Genomic DNA, 25,819 nt, shown 5'->3' with positions numbered 1-25,819 from the left:
CACCCCTCCCCCTCCCTCCTCTGGTGAACCTGAAAAGTGCCCCATTTAATAATTTAGAATCATTCCTTTATTAAGGAAAAGGTACCCTTTTGTAATTTCGGAAAGTACTCTTGCTCGTAAGAAAAAATAAATAAAAGTGGTATCTGTAAACTTCAAGGGCCCTTAGCTTGATAAAATATTCAGAAGACTTAATTGCAACAAATGAAATGGTGGTACTATGGCAAGAGAATTCAATTTGTTTAAAGTAATTTGTAGTTTGCCTGATCAAGTCATACACGTCCCACTTTCCGTAAAGTCTGTGACCCTTTCCCCCTCCCCCCTCCCCCATGCAAATTTCCTTCCACTAGCCCTAAATTGAAGAAAGACAAAATACTTTCCCTTGGTCATATTTTTGAGTAATCAAGGTCATCCAAAACAATGATTTAACAAATATTTCATAGTTCCTTTAGTATTTAATGAATTACTAACATGAAATTGAAAAGTGCCCAGGAGCAATATGTATGCACCATGCAATCAATTTTGAAAACAGAGAAATTTGCTTAATATCCTCTTTCAGGATTTTAGGTAAAGTATAGGTAACCATAGGTCAATTTCTTTTTGGCAACCAATCAAACTGAAATAGGACATCTGAACGGTGTAGTAATTTTGTGCTGCATTTTATATGAGAACATCTTATGTATACTAAAGCACACAAGGGCCATGTACTTGATAATATGGAAGATACATAATATCCCAATTTAAAGTGTATCCAAGCTTTTACTTGATGTTGATTCAATTTTAATACAGGTGTGCTTTAAATGTTTAGAACTATACAAGAAAAAATCTTGAGATAAGCAAAAACTGAAAACAATAAAGAATCAGAAAGCTAAGGTTTAAAGATAATACACTTTATTCTTCTTCTGTCAGATTTGTGAATATAGCACATGAATAACATGAAGTCTGCATCAGTGCAAATGGGACAAATTAATGAGTAACTTTTCCTAAAGATAGAACACATTGCTTAATATGACATGGTGATGAAATGACATACACTTGGTGATGAAATGCCCGAAAGCAAAGGTGTTTAAACAAGAATTTTATCCACATTCTGCATGTAACAAGCACCTTCCACAACCATTTTCTTTCTTACAATAGAGTGTTTCAACATGATTGAGCTAAACCCTGTTTAAAACAAGTGTGCGACTGACATGGTCTTAGAGAATGGACTAATCACAAAATAAGTATGTCTATATATATATATATATATTTAGATGTTTACATATTTATATGTATATATAAAGATGTATACATATATGTATATGTGTATATATATATACAATATATATGTATATGTATATATATATATATATATATGTGTATACACACATGTATACACACATATATGTATACATATATATACACATATATATATATAATACGACAGGAATCGTGACCCAAATTCTCTACTAAATATTAAGAAGTTTCCCCGCAAAGCGACGGAGACACAATTAGGTGAAAGAGTATTTCCCAAAAATCAATTCTATAGGTAATAAGTGGAAATTAATTGCTCAATAAAGCACCACCTCATTAAGTTATATATTACGATGATATTCCAAGATATTCAGGCAATGTATAATATGCTCAATATCAAACCAGATGGCTTAAACATAACTGCCTGATTTCATTCACTTGTCTGAGTAGAAAAAAGAGACAGGCTGGGTCTGGAATTTGAAAAGTCTCTTTGAAAATCTAAGCTATGAAAGGGTGCATTCAATTTCATCGTCAAGGGATAGATCATGACTACAATAGTGAAGATATATAAAGATGTATTTGTTTAATATTAAAAAATGTATTAATAAACAACACTTGATATAAGACTCTTCACATCACTATTTTCACGTCTCCAATATTACAGTTACAAACTATTTTGAACATTTAGGGGAAGAGTGCAAATTGTTCTCTAAATACTGAAATCCAGTTTAAGAACCACTTAACATATTTTAGATAATTTAACGTTCCATCATTCAATCGTCATATCCATACAAAACTCCAGTACAAACCATTTGGCATTGATCATTATACAAAAACTGACTTTTGACAAGTTTAAAGAAAGAAAAGAAACTTGATTGCTCTCAACAAGAAATACCATGATATGCTGTAACACACATCTACTCATGACATTTATGTACACATATTTTTATACATGTGAAGATATAAGTAAAACTTCCCTATGAAACCAGACATGAATGTAAGAAAATGCCAAGATTCCAACCACAGTTACAGACTGGTTCATGCCTTCCATTCTAAGATCCCTCAAGTCTTCTAACCAGTGAATCACAAAAGGTTGGCCTTCTTTGGTCTAACAAGATATCATCGTAAGCTATCCATTTGAAGATGAAATAATCTAATCTAATCTAATCTGTTTCTGTTCTTCAGGTAAAGGTCTGAAAGATTTTGCATCCTCCACATAGACAAATTTGCTTTGTTATCTCCTATCACTGACTCAACTCTCAGTACACACAAAGTATCATGTTAGAAAGTTAGGGTATATCTATATACACTGATGGGTTAAAATAAACTGTGACTAAAGATGAAATCCTGTACAGTAAATATCAGTGCACATCCTTTGTGCGAATTTATTACATACCAGCCCACCATCCTTTTCTTCCTCTCCCTCTACCCTGTCATTCTTGATATTCCAAGAAATTTAAATGATTCTGACTTTCAATTATATCCACAGAGAAATAAGTCTCAAAACACGTAACAAACTCACAGACAGACAGTTTGAAGCAAAATCACATAAAAAAATTCTGCGGATTGAAAGAACTATCGATCCAAGTAGGAAAACTTCATGAGTTGATCGGTGGCCCTACTTCCCGGCAAAGAAGCTTCCCACTTCTAGTGATGATGAAATGCTGTTATTCCCAAATTTACCTCATACCTTTTCCAAAGATTTATGGTCCTGTTGGTCAATACAGGCACAAGTAAACCCCTGGAAGAGGTAAATGCATCAAAAGAAAATCAAGGTTCCTCTGCCTGCACACACTAAAAACCTTACAACCTCACCCTCCCCCCCCCCTCCTCCCTCTCGTCCCTCTAGAAAACAGGTAGAGGCAGGGGTTTTCAGGGCTACCCTTCTGTCAAAGCCTAATTTCACCTTCACCCTCCGTTAGACTCTCCATTTCCAAATCACTCTCGAGATATCTTTCAAAGGACTCAAGTTTAAAAAGGTGAATACTCGATAATCAAGATTTATAACTCCATCCAGACCAGAAGCTGACTGATGTTAAAACTTGGACCATTTCTCTTCGTCCACGTGATTTTGACTGACCGGTAAAACTAAAATTTCAATCTGAGTGACGAAAAAGTTAAGGACAAACTTTTAACAGCATGTAGAAATATCGAGTAAAATAATAACAATAATGAGATATATTTCCCAGGGCCCAATATATCTTGTCAGATCTTGGCATGCAGTTTGTGTACAGCAGGTCTTAAAAGAGTTGGTCATTAATATATTTGTTAAAGGCATTGAAGACTCGCCCCAAACCGCATGCGGCCATCTGACGTTTTGTTCGTGTCGCTACAAAATGCAAACAGTAATGAAACGTGATACCTTAATTGTTATCTTTAGCTGGACCTGAGATGGCAATCGTCAATCGTTTGTATACTGTGCTGTGGGTATTGACGGCAGCTGTATGTACTGACTGTACACTAGTGTCTAATTACCGTCGGTAGCAAGCTGTGTGTGTATTTTCTGGGATCGATGGTGGTGTTTAACACTTCTGTTACACCTCATCCGAAACTAGGTCAAATTACCGGCATTAGATGTTTCTTTTTGCGCGAGTCTTCACACCCTTTAAGGCCTCCTACCATACTGATGCATGAGCATGTGAGGTTTGTTACCTGTTCCCTTTTGACTTGGCGTTCCTTGACAACTGTTTAAATAGTGAAACAGCCATTATTTGTTGTTTTGACTATCAACCTGAGATTCTAAATACTTTGAACCCTCCTATCGTGGTCAATTTGTATATATTTCTGCATCAAAAACATGTTTTCATCAACAGACAAAGTCAACTTACTTTAAGTGGTTTCATATTAAAGTGGTTTAAAGTTTATAAACAGGAGTAAAGAGGCTTCAGCAGGTCAAATTGCTACATTGTGATGTTGAACTATTCATTAATTCATATCTCACTGCACCAATCTTACTGCATGAATACAGTTTTTCCCACTATCAATGCAGAAAAGTAACAACAACATGTAAATCTATGCCATTCTGAAATAGGACAGTCCCTTTGGGATTTTAAATAGTGAAACTGAGAACAAGTTATAAAATACAATAAACAACAAAAGAAATTCTTTCAAAAGGATACAACTCTGAGGCCCCTTTCAAATGGATCGATGACTTTCAGCCCCTTCGGAAGAAATATGCCAATATTTTGTTCTTTGATATACTCTGTGCATCTTTTAAGGTTCTGGAAGAACAGAAAGAAAAGAAAAGATACATTTATTAGAATGAATTAAAGCACTGTTAGTATGTAGCCTACTGTATAATACATATACACTACTTTAGTCTTTGACCCACGTAATTGTGCTAACACATAGCAGAGAAATTTTTAATGGTCATTGCCATCAGAGATGGCCAAGTTACTGTTTGGACAAGAAAATAAATAAATAAAAATAAAAACTATTTGATGGTCGTCTGTCTAGATCTTTAGCTACTTAATACCATTTTAGGGAGCAAAAAGTGCTGGCGATTCGGATAATTTTTGCGCCCAGATTTAGTTTGGTAATGGAGTTAAAAGCTCTAGAAAGTTTTGTGGTCGCCTACGGCGACTTGATTAATGGAGGCACAACAGTTTTTACCATCGTGACGAACGATTGGTAAGGGCATTACGGCAAGTGGTAAAGGCATGAATCTCTTTCTGCAAGATATGAACATTTTTCAAGGGTTTTATGTTTGGTTCTGTGATACCATTCTGAGACTTGTTCAAGTCCTCCTCATATATCAGAGAACAAAATATGCCAGGTAACTCTCGTCAGTGTTGGAAAACCTTGTTCAATTTCCCACGAACACACTTCCGATTTCCCGCCGGTGTTCGCGCAGCGAACACGCCGAGCATGCAGAGCGTGCGAGCATAAAGGCTTGGGGTCCAGGGGCCCCCCCTAGGGTCCTGGGGGGGTCAAGGGGTGGAACCCCTTGTGGGGTTCAGGGGGCAAAAACCCCGGAAAATTTTGGTATTTTTGCGTGTCTGGCGATAAAAAGTTCGCAGTTGAGGATGCAAAAAACTGAAAACTTTTTGAATTTAAATTGTCACATAGCTGATGAAAATTTGAAAATGACAAGTCAGAGTAGCTATATTATGTTATAAAATGAAACAAGATTTAATCTGCCTTACAATCTTTAAAAAGTTTAACTTACAGAACTTCCCACACCTTAGAGGGAACACTGAATTGAAGTCAAATTCATATGAAAGAAACGTTTACTAACTAACATACAATATAAGTATAAAAAAAAACCGTGTGTGTCCGTGTGACATTTCCCTTTGTTAGTGGGTTGGGGACACATCATTACTCGTTATAGGCTATTGTGACTAAAATTGCGAGCACGCTCTCTGGACATTTTTGTTTTGTTTCTGAACCTTTCTTCTGAAATTTTCCTTATTGTTTTTACAGATGTACTTTTTTGCTCCTTCGTGTTTTTTTTAAAGTTTCGTCCCGTTTTTTTTTTCGTTTTTTTTGCCCCGCGAGGCTGGATTTCCCGCGAACCTGGTTCGGAAGGTTCGCAAGGTTTTCCAGCTCTCGTAATCACAAAAAACAACTAGTTTGTAGGAGATCAACATAAGGTTCATCTTGCCCACCTGTGACATAGACTGATGACATCTGGGCTTTTTTGACTCCTTTACAGAGTTCCTCGTCATCGTTGTTTTACTACCAAGGAACACCAACGAGGTTCTTACCTTATCATACTGTGTCTGCATACATAAGAGAGCTGTGTGTGCTGTCAGACAAGCGAAACATCCTTGGAGATACGTGCTGCAGCCGATACCCTCCGCCTCTGCATAATACTGGTTTATCTTCTCCACGAACCGCTCAAATGTATCGCTGTCAACCTGTCGGGTCAGAGGTCAGCAAAAGGCTTTAGGTAACATGAATGGTAAAAAGGGGGGGGGGGGAACAGTTAAACCATCACATTTGTGAGTGACTGGGTATTACCGTATGAAAAAATATGTACTATGAGGACAAAGATGAAAATGATAAAATTTATATTTTATAATACAGCCCTCACATGATACAAGAATATCTTAAAATGATTTACATGGGAAAGCCATAAGTTCATTTAACATGGTTCCCATGCATTAAAACTAATGAAATTCCACATTTTTCAGGCCCAAAACACCTTGTATGATTTGCACAGGAGTAATGAGAGTCTAATGTAAGGCAACCTACAGAGTAACAGTTGTAACTCTTGCAAAATGCAGCTTTCCACTTTTGCTTATTTATGGGGAGGGGGTTGTTTTTCTTTTATTTCAATAAAAAAAAGGTTTGAAATATTTCAATCAAAATCTCAGACACCTCTTGCATGGCTCATTTAACTTAAAAGTCAGATTAAATACACTTGAATCGTTAAACAGATACACTAGTACTGACATATTTGTAGTAAAATATTTTGTAGTATCATTACCCTATCATGAATGTCTGCTGGTAGCTTTGTTTGAAACTTCACAGCAGTACCGTCGCTGTAATCCCTCTGTATGAAGACTTTAGCAATAGCTTGTGGTTGCTGTGTTGTTACATGATCCATGATTTCTTGAAACCTATGTTATTTGAAGGTAAAAGAAGGATATAAGTTTTATTCAAAGCAAGGATTAATTGCAGCCATCTGTAACTGTAAACAGTTATCTGGCGCAATCACTGTTTCTGCAATTTTCACCAGTGCCCCTCGGAGTAGTTATATAAAAAAGTTGATCACTCCTTAAAAACCAACTTCAGAAAGTCAGGAAGATATACATATAAATATTTCTTACCATGAAACAAACAGAGAGTGCTTTATGCGTATAACATTTCCTGAAATTTGGATGTAGGCTAGTAACTAAAATGTAATAAGTAGCAGCCTACTTGTTTCTGAATGAGGTGTTCTAAACTTGGGCATTTGACCGTCATCCTTAAAAAAAAAATGAATCCCCAAACAACGGGAGACCCTCAAATTGTCTTTCTTTGTTCCATACCGAACAGTAATGAGAAGCTAGGCTAGTTTTGCTTTCAGACTTGGCCTATATAGCCTAGGCCGAATATTCGATCTTACACTACAGTTGCATCCTAACACCGTGAGTGAGGTGTGTGTGTGTCACTAATTTCCTTACCTTTTATTTTGCTTTATTTTGTATTCATACCATGACAGATTAAAGGTGTATTAATGTAGATGAAGCTCAAAAGAAACAGTTGTATGAAATGTGAGATGAAGTCGTTCGTCTTGAAATCCACCTTACTCAATATAAAAATGTCAAAGCTTTTTAATAACTGTTTTGCCAGTATACAATATCGTACAGTATATCTGTCACAGAACTGCTGATCATCCTGTGATAGCTGTACGTAAAAACCACTATTACTATACGAGCACCTTTAGTTGTGGGTGACCTTTACATTGCAAACATGCGCAATTGAATTTCATTTCGATTACATGGAGCGGATGATCAGAAATATTGATTCTGTGGATGCGCCTCAAATTTCTTGGCGTATGTACTGTACGTTAGGTAAATAATGACTACCATTAGTCAGAACCACTGATCTGTACACTAACACCAGAGCCGTTCTAAATATACGGCTGTGGTGATAACCAAAACTAACAGTACATTAGGATATACTGTTTTTAATTGAGAACCTTGGTCTGCTCTTTTGGACAGATTATTTGTATCTTTCTGTAAAAAATACCGTAAAATTAATTTGCAATTATTTCGATGTGAACGATAGTGTTTATTTGTTAGATAATATCCTCATTGATTTATTTATAATTGTACTCTTTTTACTACTTCATATACTAATCTTCTGAAACGTCAGTAACCACAGTATTACGTAATTCACTATTGATTATGTCAGCTGTTCGATTCAGCTCGTATTGTAAACAAACTTTATAATCATTGGACCCATCAGTGTCACGTACGTCAACAATTCGTACTTTGGCATACGGAATTTTAGTGTTCGGCCAACCCAAGAAATGGAAACATCTTGTCTTTCGATTCATATGAAAGTAACATCTCAATAGCTGCGCAAATCGTACGTCTTTTTAACTAAGCACAATCTTTACCTGGTCCTATGTTAGTGTTACTAGTATTGGCAATGATTTAGGCCTCTAGGCTTAGCTGAGTTAGATGGACTCAACTCAGTTTGGCTACTTAAGTTGTTAATCACGGGTAAAAGCAGGTTTTGACTTCTAGGGTTGGACTTCTGTAACCTGCAACTAATGTTTCTCATTCATTCAATGTTAGTGTTATTACAAACTAAGGCCTAAGTAGATGTTTGGCAGTGCATTCTAACAAGTCTAAGTTAGAAAAATGGAAACTAATATTATCTTTTTTTGAAAGGCCTGGGCTAGTAATAGTCATAGGTCCAATGCTTGACGATATTCCTGTATGCAAACCAACTTTAGACTTTGCAACATCCTCTGCTACTTTTAAGGAGAGCAGTCATTAGTTAGTCTCCTAAGCCTTGGCCAACAAAGCCTAGCTGGTTTTGAATTTTTATAACATTGAATATAGAATGGCATATATGAGTCAACAGCCTAATCGAAATGCCAAACTTGACTTGTCAGAGTTAATCCACTATCTCTATAGTCATGTACACATTCCTATCCCTTGTCTAACTACTGCCTGATAAAGTGCTTACTAGCCCTACATTATGCTTTGTATCTTAGGGAAAAACTTCAGAAGGACATGGGAATAAAAGTTTCAGATTTGAATCCAAAATTGTTTTCAAATAGCATGAGACCTTTTATAATTATTCATTTGATATTGTGCTACTGACATACTGACGTTAGTTAAGGCTTACAGTGTGTAGGCCTAAGGCCCAGCCCCAATGTTACTGATGCCTGCAGGTTAACTTTGGTGTCTGTTGCATGTGGATATGAGTCTTATCCATAATACATTTATAGCACTTTTTACTGATCTGGACCTTACATTTTGTGTGATGGTGTATCTTATTGCATAAATAAACAACAATTTTGTAAATAATGTGTTTTCATCAGGAACCTTGGGAGCATGCAGGTGGTGGATGCAAATCAAAAGATTTATAGAAACATTGTTAGTAACCTTTCCAGAAACTGTCTGGTACTCGTTAAGTCAGAAACTGTGATACAATCAAGTGCATTATTTTTGTAGTATTGCAATGAAAAAACCATTTGAATAGGCTTTTTCAATGCTACAGGTCTGACCTAGACTGAATCATGCTTGATGGTGACATTTAAAGTCTCATTTCTTCAAATGCTTACGACTTTATCCACTCGGCCACAGCACCGAGCATAAAGCTGTGGCTTTGCAAGCCACAACTGAGAGCAGTTACAATATACATTTCAATCTCAAAAATATTCATTAATCTCATTAATATTCATGCATGTTTCTGTTTTTATATGATGTCACTTAATAGACTTTGTCAACATGATAACTGATTCCCCGTATCTTCCTTTAAATGTTGCCGCATTAGTCAATACATATAATTCCTCTTCATTTTGGTGTGCACAAGTTCATGAATATTGAACATGTATGCCTTCCCACTATATGAATATGTTTGGGCATCAGAACGTTTCGTTTTCTGGAAATGTCATGATTACTGGATGGTCAGTGCTGGTCACTTAATACAAGCTGTATTTCCCTCCACTCTTTTACAGACCATTTCTTGATATTGAAGAGGGTTGACCATCTTATGCAAGTAACAAAAATTGGCTGAGGAGGAGAGAGTGCAGGTAACTATTACAATGGTGAATCACACCAAATTACTTTACCTCAGGTACTTCACAAGGAACTTAATCAAATGAATTTTTGGGGGGGAGGGGGTGGAGGGTTTGGCGGAAGAGAAGGAAACAGAAATAAAGTTGAAAGAGAAGAAATAAAGTCTTTTTTTGGTCACCATTTTAATTCTTTTTAAGTTTCTTAAATTTGCTGTATAGCAGTCCTGATATTGGCAGGGTCTCACTGTTAAGGACTGGAAACAAAACACAGTTTGGACAGATCCTTGATTCCATTGAAATGAAGATTTATTTTTAAAAAGTTCTCGATTTTAATCACTCAAACATATGTTTTGCTGAGCTATCATTGGAATAAAGTATGTAAGTTCTTTTGAATGATACTCATTCTATCTCAGTTGCTAATTGATGAAACATCTCTAGAAAATGTTTGTTTTGATAAGTACAGAATAATATGTTATAAAGGCAGTTGTAATAGATATGTTGGACATTGCTTCAGAGATTACAACTAACGGAATTCAGGAAACGATGTCAAACAAATGATTCCTTATGAGAGAGAGGAGCTGGAAAATAATGACAAAACATGAATAATATGAAAATTTGGTGACCGATCTTAATAGTGGGTTATGATATCAGATTTCACCTACATTTGGCATTTTATAATTATTTTAGGCTATTAACTTTTCCAATTGATCCCAGTAAGAGCAGTACCCAGCTTTAGCACCAGACACAAGTCGCAAGAAGATTTGTCTTTTAGTCAACCTACGTTCATGAATCGTTGATTTTCCTCTCTTTGAACAGAAATGGACCAACAGGAAATTGAGGAGTTACACGAGCATTGTTTGATTTGCATTAATATGCGTTGCAACATTCGTTCTTATGCTGGCCACTCCTGTCAGATGGTCCTGTGTCCTGCTGGTTGCGGCGCCAAATATCATCGATGCAAACAGTTAGACCACGAAAACCTCTGCGCTAATGAAGTCGTCTTGTGTCTGAATCAGTGGAACGGATGTAAGAAGAGAATGGCCCGCAAGAAGCTGAAAGATCACTTTCCAAGTTGCCCGGCCAAAAATCAAGGTTACTCCGATGTAGGTATTTACATCATTTCAATCATTTACATTGTAATAGTTGGATACTAAAAACATTTGAACGATGTATCGTTCAAAATCAGGTTGGATTGTTTGTATCTGATTCTTGCGTCAGTCAAGAAAGAGGTTGAGATTGGACATTCGTACTGCGTTGTTTCTTCAATTTCTGTGACTAGAATGAACATGTTTACTGCTACTGAACAAAACAAAACAAAAAACAGAATGGTGAAACTTTTAAAAGCAATCAGGAACATTAAATGTTGTCACTGGATGTTAGCACATATCAAATAAAGTCGTTTTGTTTTTACTAATCGTTTACAACTTTCTTGTTTTTCTTATTCTAAGGGAGTGCAATTCATCGGTTTGTTTGTTAGTCGTGGACGCCGCGGTAACTCTGCTGCTGATTCACCTCCTACACCAATCAACCATTCTGATAGCCATCAAGAAACATGGCATTACGAAAACAACGAAATTGATCTGCAAAGTGCATTGTGGGTAGTACCATGGCAACAAGTTCAAATTTCACTGGACTACGAGTATGAAAATCCACCTTTCGTGGCTGAATCAGCCATGTCTTCCTCTGCCTCTTCACAAGAAGATGACCTCGCATATTCTCATCAAACATCCGACGAGGAGGAGAAGAAGTTCAGCATGGATTTGCTTCCCTTCATCGTTCAACGGAGAATAGTTGAGTATCTGGATGCCCCGTCTCTGAGAAACCTTTCCTTAGTTTCGCACAAGATGAGGTCACTGTGTGCGCACATGCTGCGAGAATTAGGTGTGGTCTCCTTGCTGTGGGAGAAGCAGGAGGGCAAGTGGGTGGATTCTAAGAGGGTAAGTTAGCTGGGGTTCTTTTTTCAAGCTTGAGGGATACTAGAGAGCAACAACTTAATCTGGAGATGGGGATAGGAGGCAACATAGAAAGTAGCACAAAGTTGTCCATCTACAGTAGTTCCTGCAGCCTAATTTGCATTTACTCAGTTGGTCTATGTAATAAATAGAGTATGCTACTATATCAGTAAGCTCTTCTTCAATACATAAACTTGTAGTGAGATATATGTAACATATTTTCAATTTTTAAGGATTTAACAGGACTTGATCAGGGGTTACATCTCTATGTTCCGACGTCTCTATGTTCCGATGTCTCTATGTTCCGACAAAAAGAAAAAATTTGGGACAAATTTTGTTTATCCAAAAAATTGTTTGTACCAAGAAAACAAGTTTTCAGACCCAAATATTTTTGTGACCAACATTTTTTGGACCAAAATTCCCTCCCCCCCCAAATGGTAGGGCTACAACATAGTTTGCTCTATCTCTAAACACATTTTATTCAAAGATTTGGCCAAAAATGATTTTGGTCCCAAAAAATTTTGGCTCACAAGCACTGTTTCGGTCATTACAAACTTTCGGTCATTACAAACTTTGGGTCACATTTTTTTTTTTCCCTGAAAAAAAAAAATTTGGTCCAAAAAAAAATAAGTCACCAAAAAAATGTGGTCAAAAAATTATTGGGGTCTCAAAACTACTTTTCTTGGTACAAACAAATCTTTGGATACAAAAAAATTGCTCCGAATGTTTTCTTTTTGTCGGAACATAGAGACGTCGGAACATAGGGATGTCACTGATCAGGGTTGGGAATTGTTGATGGTGTGAGATCAACAAATTGGTAAATATTGCAAAAAGATATAGAAATTTACTTATTTGAAATAAAAATTGCTTAAAAAGGCACTGTATTTGTATAAGATATGGAAACAAGCAAGGTATGTTCATGATGCTGTGTTTAAGTGTCATATATATATACATATATATATGCAGCGATCCACGGTGAACTTAATATTTATCTCATCATTTGGTTGATGAAAGCAATTCTTTGATGAAAATCCAGGGTTATCCATGTAGCATCCAAGTTTCTTTCAAATAGCCCACAATATCAACCAAGAATCATTTGGTAAGCGAAATGCTCAATAAAATGCTCCAATCTACCACCTCAAACAATACTCTCAAACATCCAATCTTGGATTATAAATTAACCTTGACCCTGTTGATGACAAAGTTTACATTTTTACCTTGCCCCCCTCCCCTTCCCCTTCCCCTTCTCTCCTAGAGAGAGACAATTGGTTTGGATAGGTTAATCTAGTGGTTAACACTTTGGCTTGGAATGATGTTCTTTAAAAGTCAAACATCTCTGCTGCCCTCATTATGAGTGAACGAACTCTCCCATACCTCCACTGTCTGCCTGAGTACACGGCATTAAAGATCACAAAGACATATTTTATGAGGTTTCCGTGATCTACAGTAACAGAGACACATAAATTAATTCTGTCAGGAGACAACTCTGCAGTAGATAAACTATGTACAGTGTCCCACACATTCAAACTACCCATGCTTTATTTTTATTTAGGTCAAAGAGAAGTATGTTTTATGGCATATATGTTCTCTTTTTTTTTCTAAGAATTATTTTTTTTTTTTTTCAAGAAAAAAAACACACCTGTTTCTTCCTATGTGGAACATTTTGTTGAAAATATTTCATTGTATTTTGGTTGCTAGTTTGTGCAAGATTTTTATGAGCCAAGGGGGGATTAACTAATACAGTTGTTATTTTGATTTCACATTTTTATGGTTGTTACTTTTGCTGTTAATTGCTTGTAACTTTTGGATGCATACAACTTTACGACCCTCCCTGTGCTTCCTGCTTAAGAGTGGTGGTGGTTTCCTTCAGAACACTTGTGTAATACCATTGTGGTATTGTTTATCCTCCAAAAGTAAATGTGAAAGTGTCAGAGTGCGTTCTTAAGTCATAACTATGTGAATATCGAGCTTGGTTTTACCTCTGACTGGATCACCTCATCCTCATCTCTGACAGAAGAATAGCAGAAGCAAGCACATCACCAACCTTTCCTTTAATCAATATCTGAAATGTCTCATCAAGAGAACATTCAGTTTATTCTTGTTAGTTGTAAGTATTTGTGTTTGTAAACATCAAATGACATCATTCATTACTAAGGTTACACAACCATACTGCATTACACAACCATACTGCATTACACAACCATAATGCATTACACAACCGTACTGCATTACACAACCATACTGCATTACACAACCGTACTGCATTACACAACCATACTGCATTACACAACTGAACTGCATTACACAACCATAATGCATTACACAACCGTACTGCATTACACAACCATACTGCATTACACAACCATACTACATTACACAACCATAATGCATTACACAACCATACTGCATTACACAACCATAATGCATTACACAACTGAACTGCATTACACAACCATACTGCATTACACAACTGAACTGCATTACACAACCATACTGCATTACACAACCGTACTGCATTACACTACCATACTGCATTACACAACCGTACTGCATTACACTACCATACTGCATTACACAACCGTACTGCATTACACAACCGTACTGCATAACACTACCGTACTGCATTACACAACCGTACTGCATTACACAACCGTACTGCATTACACTACCATACTGCATTACACAACCGTACTGCATTACACAACCGTACTGCATTACACAACCGTACTGCATTATACACAACCGTACTGCATTATACACAACCATACTGCATTACACTACCATACTGCATTACACAACTGTACTGCATTACACTACCATACTGCATTACACAACCGTACTGCATAACACTACCGTACTGCATAACACTACCATACTGCATTACATAACCTTACTGCATTACACAACCATACTGCATTACATAACCTTACTGCATTACACAACCATACTGCATTACACTACCATACTGCATTACACTACCATACTGCATTACACAACCGTACTGCATAACACTACCATACTGCATTACACAACCGTACTGCATTACACTACCATACTGCATTACACAACCGTACTGCATTACACTACCATACTGCATTACACAACCGTACTGCATTACACAACCGTACTGCATTATACACAACCGTACTGCATTATACACAACCATACTGCATTACACTACCATACTGCATTACACAACCGTACTGCATTACACTACCATACTGCATTACACAACCGTACTGCATAACACTACCGTACTGCATAACACTACCATACTGCATTACATAACCTTACTGCATTACACAACCATACTGCATTACATAACCTTACTGCATTACACAACCATACTGCATTACACTACCATACTGCATTACACTACCATACTGCATTACACAACCGTACTGCATAACACTACCATACTGCATTACACAACCGTACTGCATTACACAACCGTACTGCATTACACTACCATGCTGCATTACACAACTTTACTGCACAATCAACTCGGTTCACATTTTCCGCTTGATTCAGTTTGGGTATGTTTTTTAGGTAGTATCAATGCTTTGCAACCTAATTACCAACCTTATCAGGTGGAGAGAAGGTGGAGCGGGGGTGTGGGGGGGATGAACAGAGGTGCAAACAGTCTCTTATTATATGGGGGAGGGGCTGAGATCATCCAGGGAAGGGGTGTCTGCCCCCTCTTTCAAATATTGGTAAACTGGATGTTACTTACTGTAGATACAAAATGGTGCTATAGTTTGCCTCTTTTGAAACAATGTTGCAGAATTCTTGATTGTACATGGTATATTTAAGTACTGTACACTAGGTCTTTTTTGAGCCCCTCCCCAGATTCTTTTCTGGGGAATAAGCCCCCCTTGCCCCCAGAAGTATACATGCTTGCACCGCTGAGTGTGAGGAAACAAATTGGTTTGTTGTATGTGTAATTTAAGAACTATTAGATCAAAGGATGTGTTTAGATTGAAAATAAATAAATCCAAAGCACCTGAATATCCGTATTCATTGAACCATTTTACCAATTCAAGACTGTCTTGAAAATAAAGTTCTAAGAATTGAATTGAATTCCATATAACTGATCACCACTATGATATATTAAATCATCTAAACATTAATGATATTGTATTTGTTGGGTTTTTTCTTGGAAATTTTATTTTCAGAAAGTGCATTTTCAAATTGTTTTAGACTTTATAATTTAAGAAAGAAAGGGGAGAGGGGTAATTGGATAATCACTTGTTGGTATTTTCTTGGAATTTTATTTTCAGAAAGTGCATTGAAAATTGTTTAGACTTTATAATTTAAGAAAGAAGGGGCAGGGGTGGAAATGAGATAATAACTTGAGAGTGAAGAGAAAATTATAATGTCTGCCTGTCATTGCTCATATTCAGTCAATGACCTATATGTTTACTGGATGAAAAGAATATAGTGAGTAACAGTCTTAAAAATGATTGACAATTAAAGTAGTTAAAAAGAACTTTATCATGTTTATATTCCATCATTCTGTTGAGGTTCTTCTCATCTTAAGGCCCTTTTTGTATGTTTTTTTCTTTTAGGTGAGGGGGATAGGGAACTTTTCAACTCCAAGTTTACGCTTTCATATTCAAGTCACCTTTGTTTTATTTCCTTATGATATATATTTTTTATTTATTATTTATTTATGTAATCAATCTGTTTTCTTCTTACAGATATGGAAATTCTGATGAACCTGAGTATAGGAAGTCTTAACATGAAGTGTCCACCTGAAAATGTTTTCAACATTTGGAGAATCTTGTCTATGTGTTATCAAGTGTAACTTGAGTAAAATGGATATTCATATATGTCGTGAATATATGCAAATGAGCCAAAAATAGTATTGTAATTAACTGCATGCATTATTAATCTTTTGTGATACAATTGTGTCAGTATTGTCCATTTTGTTGATTTCAATAACATACAAATTCTCTTTAACTTGGAACAATACTTTTGTCGTTTTTCTTTGTTTTCAACGAGCTAAAATTTCAGTCGACAATTATTCTTACCAATGATTTAATCCTATAATGGAAACCCGACTTTGAAATTATGAACAATTTGAAAAAAAGAGTAAAGAACCTATTTGACTAGATTTTGTCTTCGTCTTTGGTCTGAAACCAGTCTTGGTAAAAAAAATTCTTTATTTTGCTCAAATAAACCACTTTCAGTTAGAGTATGTCATAAGCTAGCAATGACCGGAAAAGCTTTCAACTTCTTTAGAATTTATAGCAAAGAGTCTGTAGGTTTAGTTACATCATATTTTGTTTATTTAAAATACTCATTTGTCTCAGCGACACCCTTCATTTTCCTTGAATGTGGTCTCAACTCTCTAAAAGTAGCAGAAAGGAGCCTGTAGTCAGCCATTTACAAAAATAAAAACAATTGTAATTTATTCTATTATGACATGATTGGTGGCAGGGGAGGGTTGCATTTTATGTGGATCTGGGATAAAAAGCAATTTGTCCTTCTCCTTTTTTTGGTCTTTTTGTTTTTGTAAAAAGCCTTTTTTTGGTAAATTTTGTTAGTTATCCATGAAACGAAATGAATTTTCAACCGAAGCTTTTTGAGCAGTTAAATTTGTTTCCTTGAATAAGATAATTGCTTAGTTGATAAAATGATAGAGTACCCTCACTGTACGACATATGGTTGGTCAGGACATTAGGGGCCTGGGGGTGGGGGAGGGGCAGGGGTAAGGGGAGAGTGGCTATGAGGATTTAGTTGTCTAACAGTATTTTACATTTTTGTTGGCTCAATCACCAGGCAACCCTTGAGAATATAGAATTAGATACCTCAGATATAAATGGTGATATTTTTTCTTCATATATTCCTTTATTATTACATGCATTTTGTACTTTATATTAATAGCAACATATAATCCGTCGTTAAGCTTGGTGATTTGTGTAAATGACAGTAAATATTATTTTATATCGACACATAATATATATACAGCTCTAATTATAATATATTTTCTAAGAAAGAAATTTGTACATGTGTTCCATAAGTAGTAAATAAGAGTGATTTCCGTTATTTACAGTAAATATTTTATACAGCTTAAACGCAATGTAATGTCATAAACATTATCGTGGCAAACTTTTGACGATGCCCTGAAACAACCAAATTATTTTCGGAAGACTAAAACTTCCGTCCCCTTGCGGTCGTGGATGGGGAAAATGGTGTCGAAAATTCACATTAATGCTAGAAAAATGTCAAAATGTATTATTTTGCATCATAATCTACAAAAGTAGAAAGTCAAATTGGCAAACAAGGAAGTTCCTCAAAACATTTGCCCTATTTATGCAAGATTTTTCTGAAAGGCGATATAATTAGTTTATGAATCGTTAAATTCGAAAGAAGCCCATTGGAGGAAACACTAATGAAAGGAATTCTGTGAGATTTTTATTTTTAAACTGAAATAGTTATTCAAAATATGCAGAATTATGAAAAATGTCTTTTCTTTCCATTGTGTTTGCAATACTTTGACATTTTAATCATTCAAATTTTTATGAATATATAATATTAACATATTATGGCATTGTATACAGTTGCTACAAATTAGTTCATGCAAAGTTTATGCTAAGATGTGCTTTTTCATACAACGTGTCTTTCAAAAATATTAAATGTAAATTTAAAAAAATAAGAAATTATTGCTATTATGCCCAGAGAAAATATTGTAATTTGTTAGAATGTCGCTTGTTAGTCTCTTTTTACCCCCAGAGATATTAGTCTGGCGTGTAAAGAACGTAAGAATTGATATTCTTATTGGGTTTTTTTTTTTATAAAGAATAGCCAAAAACAAATAAGTTTGAAACTTGAGAAGATATTAAGTTCATTTTGTTATTTGATGCAATCAGAAAGAAATTTTTAATGTAAAAATGTTGCGAACTTTTCTCCAAGATTTTTTATTCCTTGCCCGAAGGCTCAAGGAATCTATGCGATGGTGATTGCGTGAAGGTGTTGGTAGATAGCCGGTTCATGATAATGTATGTTCAATGTGATATTATGCACATATATTAGAGGGCAGGGCTTGAGTTGATATTTGCTAAAAATAGATTGTAAACATGGTAAGTTAACGTATTTAGTAGGTAGGTCCACAGTCAGTGAAAGAACCTTGCTGATCAATTTAATGAACAATGACGAAAGCTTGGGATTATCATCTCAATTGGCAAGGAATCACAATAAGTTCACTGGCTTTCTGCAGGCAGAAGCAGGCAGAAGCAATCTATGTGATTGTGATGGCGAGTGTGTATGTATTTGACACTTGCTTGTAAATACGGTAACTCTAAAAGTTAATGGTGCATTAACTTCATGCCTGGTAAGTGAGTCAGTCTTATTGAGTACAGGGAATATATGGGAGCATATTGTTTTCTGTGAAGTTCAAAGGTCATTTGGGGTCAACAGTGGTCAAAGCCTGAAAACTTTGTAGACACGATAACTCAAAACGTGCGTCTTTGTTGAACATCATACATGGTATGGAGATCCAGCTTGTTGAGTACAAGAACCTTATTGAAATTGGTGGAGGTCAAAGGTCATTTGTGGTCAAACATTTTAAGTCAAAAGTCTGAAAATCTTGTAAACATGATAACTCAAGAAGTACACCTTTCTTGAACTGTATACAGTTTAGTATCCAGTTCCAGCCTGGAGAGTGAAAAAATCCAATTGGTAGAGGTCAAAGGTCACATGAGATCAACAAGTGTCAAAGTTTGAAAACCTTTTAAACATGATAACTCCAAAATTAAAGCTACCTTTGATATGTTAATTCTCCAATGTTATGATTTCCTTTGGTGAACATAGTTTGGTTAAATTCAGATCACTTTAGCTAAATTGTGAAGGGGCTCCATGGATCTGGGCTCCATAGGGTCTGCAACAGAACATCTACAGTCATGCAGGAAATGAAATCTACTTCAGAGAGTTCATATTCTTGCTAATAAACTGCACCTCAAATTCTTTTCATCCTCGGAGCAAGTTCAAAGGGGCAACAGGTTATCTCTAATGCTGCAAAAATTGGCTCATAGGGTCAACAGGTTATCTCAAATGATCTCAAAATTAGCCATTTCTCCATTATATAAACTAGATGACTTTTGCTTTGGCAGTAGTTTGTGAAAATATTTCACAGTGTATAAACAATGTCATGAAACTCTCATTCATTAATAACAATTATTAAAGGGATTTGCTAAAGAAAATGTACTTTTATTCATACAGCTATGTATTCATACATTCATACATGTATTCATATACGTATTCATACAGCAACTTGAACAATTTCACATAGGAAGACTGGTCTTCCTGGATATTTGAACAATTTGGAATAAAAATTCTATGTTGTAAAATCCCACCAGTAAATGACATGGTTGATACTCACTAGGGAGTGATACAAATATGAGCTAAACATCTCTGATCTTTTCTTGGTCTACGGACACCCTTTAAACAACATTGTCCTAATCACTCTAATAGGCATTAAAAATCATGAAAATAGCTGCAACTCCCATCAAAATCCATCAAAGATAAACCATTTTACAAGTCTTTTCTTAATTATTCAGGAATAAATGTTAGCTATATATTTGCACATAATGATGTGAAGAGAGTGACTGCCTAATTTTCTGCTATGTTATTCCTTTGTTTTATAACCTTCATTTCAAGGACACTGAACACAGGTTTGTGGCCCTAAGGCACTTTTTTGGATTTTTTTTTATTGTCTTCTTTGAAAAGAGGAACGTCACATTATTCAAATGATATATGTGGGCTTGTAATTAGGAGTTAACTTATTAAGGCTTAAAATAAAGAATTTTTGATGAGTACAAAACTCCTCGTCATAGTTTGCGCATTAATGAGTTTTCAATACTTTTGGCGATAAAAAAAAACAGACTGTGTTTTGCCTTTGGAATATAATTTCATAATAACAGGTTGATTATGTTTTGCCAGAGTTGACAGAATGATATTGTGTAAATACTTGGTGCATGCAACTGTTATTGCTTCATGCTTGCGGGGAAGGGGTGAGCTGGACCAGGACCAGGAATTTTGATCGAGAGATTGTAGAGGGTTGGGAGGAGTTTTCAGATGATTTCAGTTAACATTTGTTTGTCCTATAGCAAATACTTTCAACCTGGAATATGAATGAGATAAAAATAAAATCTTCATTATTTTATGGTAACTGCATCAGGTGGTGCCAGTGAGTGTAAGTGGGGCGGGCCAGTGAGTCCAATATCGGCCAGTTTATTTAAAAACTACATTCTTTCCATCAGTTGTTTATTACCTGTTATTTACACCAGTGGTGATTTGTATTACACGTATAAAAAGCTATGTAAGAGTTCGCAATATATAGAAGGGTAAAACAAAAACCGAAACACCTCGTTTCGTCTCTTTTCAAATGAAAAAAAATGAAAACTTTGTCGTTATTATGCACACGTTATTTTGTGTATGGTATATACCATACAGTATCATGAATGGGGTGACTACTGCCTTCCGTACTGGGTACATCATGACAAGCTGGTGGGCGGATGGAGGGGGGGGGGGCGGGGGAGATATGGCTCCTGGGGTCGCTGAAGCCAACTCCAATGACTTTTGCTTTTTCGTGTGAGGTTGAATTCGTGAAAGGGGTATTCTTGCCCCAAGACCCTGGATCCACGACTGTTGTTTATGCGATCCGGGCTAGCGTGAAGACCTGACAAACAAAAATAATTTGGCATGAAATTGTTTTAATTCGTGCTCAAATGTACATCTTGAATCTTCTTCTTGAAAGTTGATCTGAAGTACACATTGTTATCTTTCTCCAAAATATTCCCCCGCTCGGCCTTATGCCCGAGACATCTCGCTTGATTTCTTATACAACAGGATAATTTTATATATAGATTGATTTATATGTTCGTTAAAGTACCATCTTTGCAAGTTTGCTTTATTTCCTTGTCATCTGCAAAATAACATTTCCGTGTTCCCCTCTTTTGTACTATTACATAGATATGTTCTTTGTAGGGGGGATTCCGCGGAGCCAGGTGGACAATAGCAAGATGGTATGCGAACAATGCGGACACACGCCGAGCTATTGTTTGCAATTTTTTTGGGTCGCTTCAGTTCCTGACGATATGGTCGGCATGATCTCAAACCAACGTTTTGTGTTAGAAAACGACTCCCGTAGGATTGGAAGGCGTTTCCGTTCATTTTGGGAACGTGTTTTGACGGGCTCCTAGGGGGTCCAGTTATTTATGGCAAAACTCCAGGTTGAACAGACCAGTAGTTAACTGAGTGAAAGCATCCCCAAGAAAGTTAAAAATCTCTACGATTCCAACATTTCGACGAAAGAATTCCCCCATAGAGAAAGTCAGGTGTGAAGCTTTAACAGCTAATAAACTTATAGGCCTAGATGCTTATAAAATTGTTTCATACTATAAATAAAATACCATTGATTTTATCACAAAAATGACAATAAAAATTAAATAACGGTCAACGCCTTTGGAATACTATCGGAGATAAAAAAAAAAAAAAATTGTCCTTCTTATGTGGCAGTTATTTAGTGTCCAATATTCGCTGCAGAATAAACCGAGTCATTTGTGAAGATGTGCGGAGTACATCAATAAAAAATTACTTTTCTATGTACATATGAAGAATTATCTCTTCCAAATATTATATAATTAATGGCCGTTTAATGTTTTAATCTTATCCGTTATAAGTAAATTCCAATGAAAATGTGTTGACTGTTGACCCCAGCATGTTAGATTCAGTAATGATGTTGTATACCTATAATGAAGCAGAAGCCTACGTAGGTGCGGGATCGGGTGTGGTGTTGGTGGGTTGAAGGATGTAGTTTCCCGATCAGTGTATTATCCTCTAATAAAATGAATTTTAAAAGTAGAAAACAAACAAAACGAGAAGAAACTTTGAATAGGAAGATAAAAGTGTAAGAATGATAAAGGCGATGACTTTGGTGGTAATTTCAATGTGTGCACTTCCTGCCCCTCCCTCCCCCCTCCTCCCCCAAGTGAGTCTCAAATATCGGTTTGAATTGATTTTTAGAACAAATCCTCCACAAACATCCCATAAGAATGTAGGTCATAAGCTTGCATGGTAAAAATTAATTTCATTTGGAAAAACGAACAAACACAATATTGTTGCTTTAAAACAACAAAGGTTTTATACTTTAGGAGGGATTGAGGAACTGACAATGCATATATAATATATATATATATATATATCTCGTTAAGAGTTGGAAAATCAAGAACAGTGAAAACCTTCCAGCCTGCACCGGGATTCGAACCCGGGCCTCCCGCTTTGTACGCGGAAACTCTTACCACTAGGCTATGGACGCTGATTGTATGTCCAGAGGTTCGAAACCGGTATAGGAAGGTCGTTATTCCAATGTAGGCGTTTGTCACCTGTATCGAACAATACTAATGCTATTATATATATATATATATATATATATATATATATATATATATATATATGTTTAACAGTTTTTCCGTTATTCCTATATATATATATATATATATATATATTTATTTATATATATATATATACGTATAACAGGAAAAAAGTTCACGCTAAGTTCATAACATTCCAAATTTGCCTTTCACTGTGACCTATTGCTTGTCTCTGTGCCACGTTTTCCAGTCTTAGCGATACCCGTTCATACCGTTTTAAAAATAGAACAAATCAGCAAAAAAATAGTGTGCGATTCAACGTTACACAACAACCAAGGTTTTTTTTATTGGGTTGTTGATTTGTTTTGTATTAAATGGAAGAAAAAGAGGAATTTTGCAAAGGAATTAAAATCTATTTGTAATATCCTTTAGCAAGTAAAACATATGATCTTCATTGGAACTTGGGCTATCTTTCTGTTCCCTATTGCTTTCTACACAATTATACTGGTGAATGCAAACAGCAGGGTATACTAACGTGTGACTATTGTACCCAATTGTACCCAATATTCAACGAAAATACATCACAGAATACGTTCTATCACAAATTTTAAGTTACGTAAACGTTCTATAACTATTGTGTTACAATATTATGTTAGAAACGTCCACAATTTGGGAGTAAAACAGTTCATCTTTGAGTTTATTGCAGTGACCGAGACGTTTTCCGCAGTAATTTTTTATTTATTTATTTTTTATTTTTGAGGGGATTACTGCCCACTTGTTCTACATAGTTGAACAATGAGTTTTATTTTATGTAAATTCAATGTGTAGTTTTGTCTTTCTATTAATTCAACAGTACCCTATCACTCCATGTGCAAATTTGGTACAACAGTAACATGTACGTCTCAGTGTACCGGTAATTTGAGTTTGTACTCGCTGAGCAACACATCCCCCTCATCAAACAGTGGAATAGGCCACAACTTTTCGTAGATACAAGCTATAATCTATGAATTGTTTATCGGAGTGTGAATAAATCTTGCACATCGTTACATGTCCGGTGAAAGAGTTGCGATTTGAGGGTGAAGGGGTTGTTATGTTGTGTGAGATTGAAGGGGGGGGGGTGTGCATTCCCCATCTCCGCCCCTGTCACGTGCCTGACGTAAGCGTAACATTTAATGAGTTTGTTCCACAGAATTATATCAAAAAGGACGTTTAATTGGTTTGAAAAAGTTACGGTTACTTTTTCAAATAAAATGTAATTTCTGAATATCATGTGTCTATCACTCTCTTATGTTAGATGAATCTGCAATACAAGGCTTTATTTACACATCAAACTCTCTGTGTAGGTGGAAATTGTTATTGAAATGAAAGGATCAGTCGTCTTCAAGCAGCCGTTTCCACAAGAGACACTGTACCGTATGAGTCATCATGTAGGCACTGAAATGTAAAATACACTACCCCAGTGGCCATAATTTACCACAATTAAAGTAGAATGTGGGGATTGTTGCTCTTGGAATCTCGAAAAACAACTAGGCTAATTCGATAAATACTCTATTTGATGTATAAGAATTCAAACTTTTGATTTTAAAACGTTGTCAAGGAAGACTGATTTAAAGCGGACCCTTTTGGTCGGTCTGAGCAAGAATTATTGCCATGGCAGTTTGACATATCCCAATAATATATATTTCGTTAACTAAGAACTGAAAATAAGAACCCATTAGCATATTATTTCCAGTTCAGCTAAACCACTGAGTACTAATAGAACCTCAGCATTTATTATATAGCGATATACTCCTTTTATTAAGAGATAACACATGTCCGCGTGCGCATGCGCACATGGATAATCGTCGATCTCTTGTACAATGTTTTAATCTTTTAACATTAGGTATCTACATTAACTCATCTCTGCAACCATCTAAACATTGTCTTGAAGCTGCTAAGAGGTAATAGGTTTTAGGTATGATCAAGGGAAACTTCAGTTTTCTGAAAGAGGACATAGTAGTTAGGCTTTATAAGCAGTTGGTTAGGCCTCATCTGGAGTATGCTGTGCAGGCTTGGAACCCTTATTTTGCTAAGGATAAGGAAGTACTTGAAAAGGTCCAGAGGAGGGCCACTAGGATGATTAGTTCCTAAAAGAGTGTTCCTTATTATAGGCGGTTACAACTGTTGAATCTCACCACACTGGAGCTTAGGAGGTTACGTGGGGACTTGATTCAGGTTTTCAAGATTGTGTATGGTTTTGACAATTTATCCTTTACCGACTTTTTCATGTTTGCTAATAGTAGATGTAACAGAGGTCATTGTCTTAAACTCCAAAAGTCACAAAGTAGGATTAATATTCGGCATAACTTTTTTCTAATAGGGTTGTGAATGAGTGGAATGGTTTGCCTGAGAAAGTTGTACTTGCAAGTAGTGTCAATGGGCTTAAGAATGCTTTGGACAAGCACTTTAAGCATTGTAATCGGGTCTGAGTGTTTGTGTCTTCAGTTTTTTTCCTCTCCTATAGGGTCCTTGATGGGGACTTGAGTGTCCCTCCTGATCCTTTTTCTACTTAACTAAACTAAAACGTGTGGACATTA

General features: G+C 36.0%; 2 protein-coding genes across 2 annotated transcripts; one reads left to right on the top strand and one right to left on the bottom strand.

Annotated features, from left to right (window-relative positions):
- Positions 1 to 2,467: 2,467 nt before the first annotated feature.
- LOC139968015 (golgin subfamily A member 7-like) lies at positions 2,468 to 7,576 on the bottom strand. The gene is made up of 5 exons (XM_071972291.1): positions 7,341 to 7,576; positions 6,662 to 6,794; positions 5,937 to 6,089; positions 4,350 to 4,451; positions 2,468 to 3,331 (listed from the first exon to the last, which is right to left on the bottom strand). Exons 2-5 carry the CDS (start codon positions 6,779 to 6,781, stop codon positions 3,266 to 3,268), a joined length of 441 nt encoding a protein of 146 aa, XP_071828392.1. The 5' UTR covers positions 6,782 to 6,794; positions 7,341 to 7,576; the 3' UTR covers positions 2,468 to 3,265.
- Positions 7,577 to 8,039: 463 nt separating this feature from the next.
- LOC139968014 (uncharacterized) lies at positions 8,040 to 16,840 on the top strand. Its single transcript, XM_071972290.1, has 5 exons — positions 8,040 to 8,250; positions 9,857 to 9,931; positions 10,733 to 11,019; positions 11,365 to 11,853; positions 16,569 to 16,840. Exons 3-5 carry the CDS (start codon positions 10,735 to 10,737, stop codon positions 16,581 to 16,583), a joined length of 789 nt encoding a protein of 262 aa, XP_071828391.1. The 5' UTR covers positions 8,040 to 8,250; positions 9,857 to 9,931; positions 10,733 to 10,734; the 3' UTR covers positions 16,584 to 16,840.
- The last annotated feature ends 8,979 nt before the right edge of the window (positions 16,841 to 25,819 follow it).

This window comes from Apostichopus japonicus, chromosome 5, assembly GCF_037975245.1.
Source record: "Apostichopus japonicus isolate 1M-3 chromosome 5, ASM3797524v1, whole genome shotgun sequence".
NCBI classification, from domain to species: Eukaryota; Metazoa; Echinodermata; class Holothuroidea; order Aspidochirotida; family Stichopodidae; genus Apostichopus; species Apostichopus japonicus.
The sequence above is the reverse complement of the archived record's forward strand: the minus strand, read 5'-3'. Positions and strand labels throughout refer to the sequence as shown.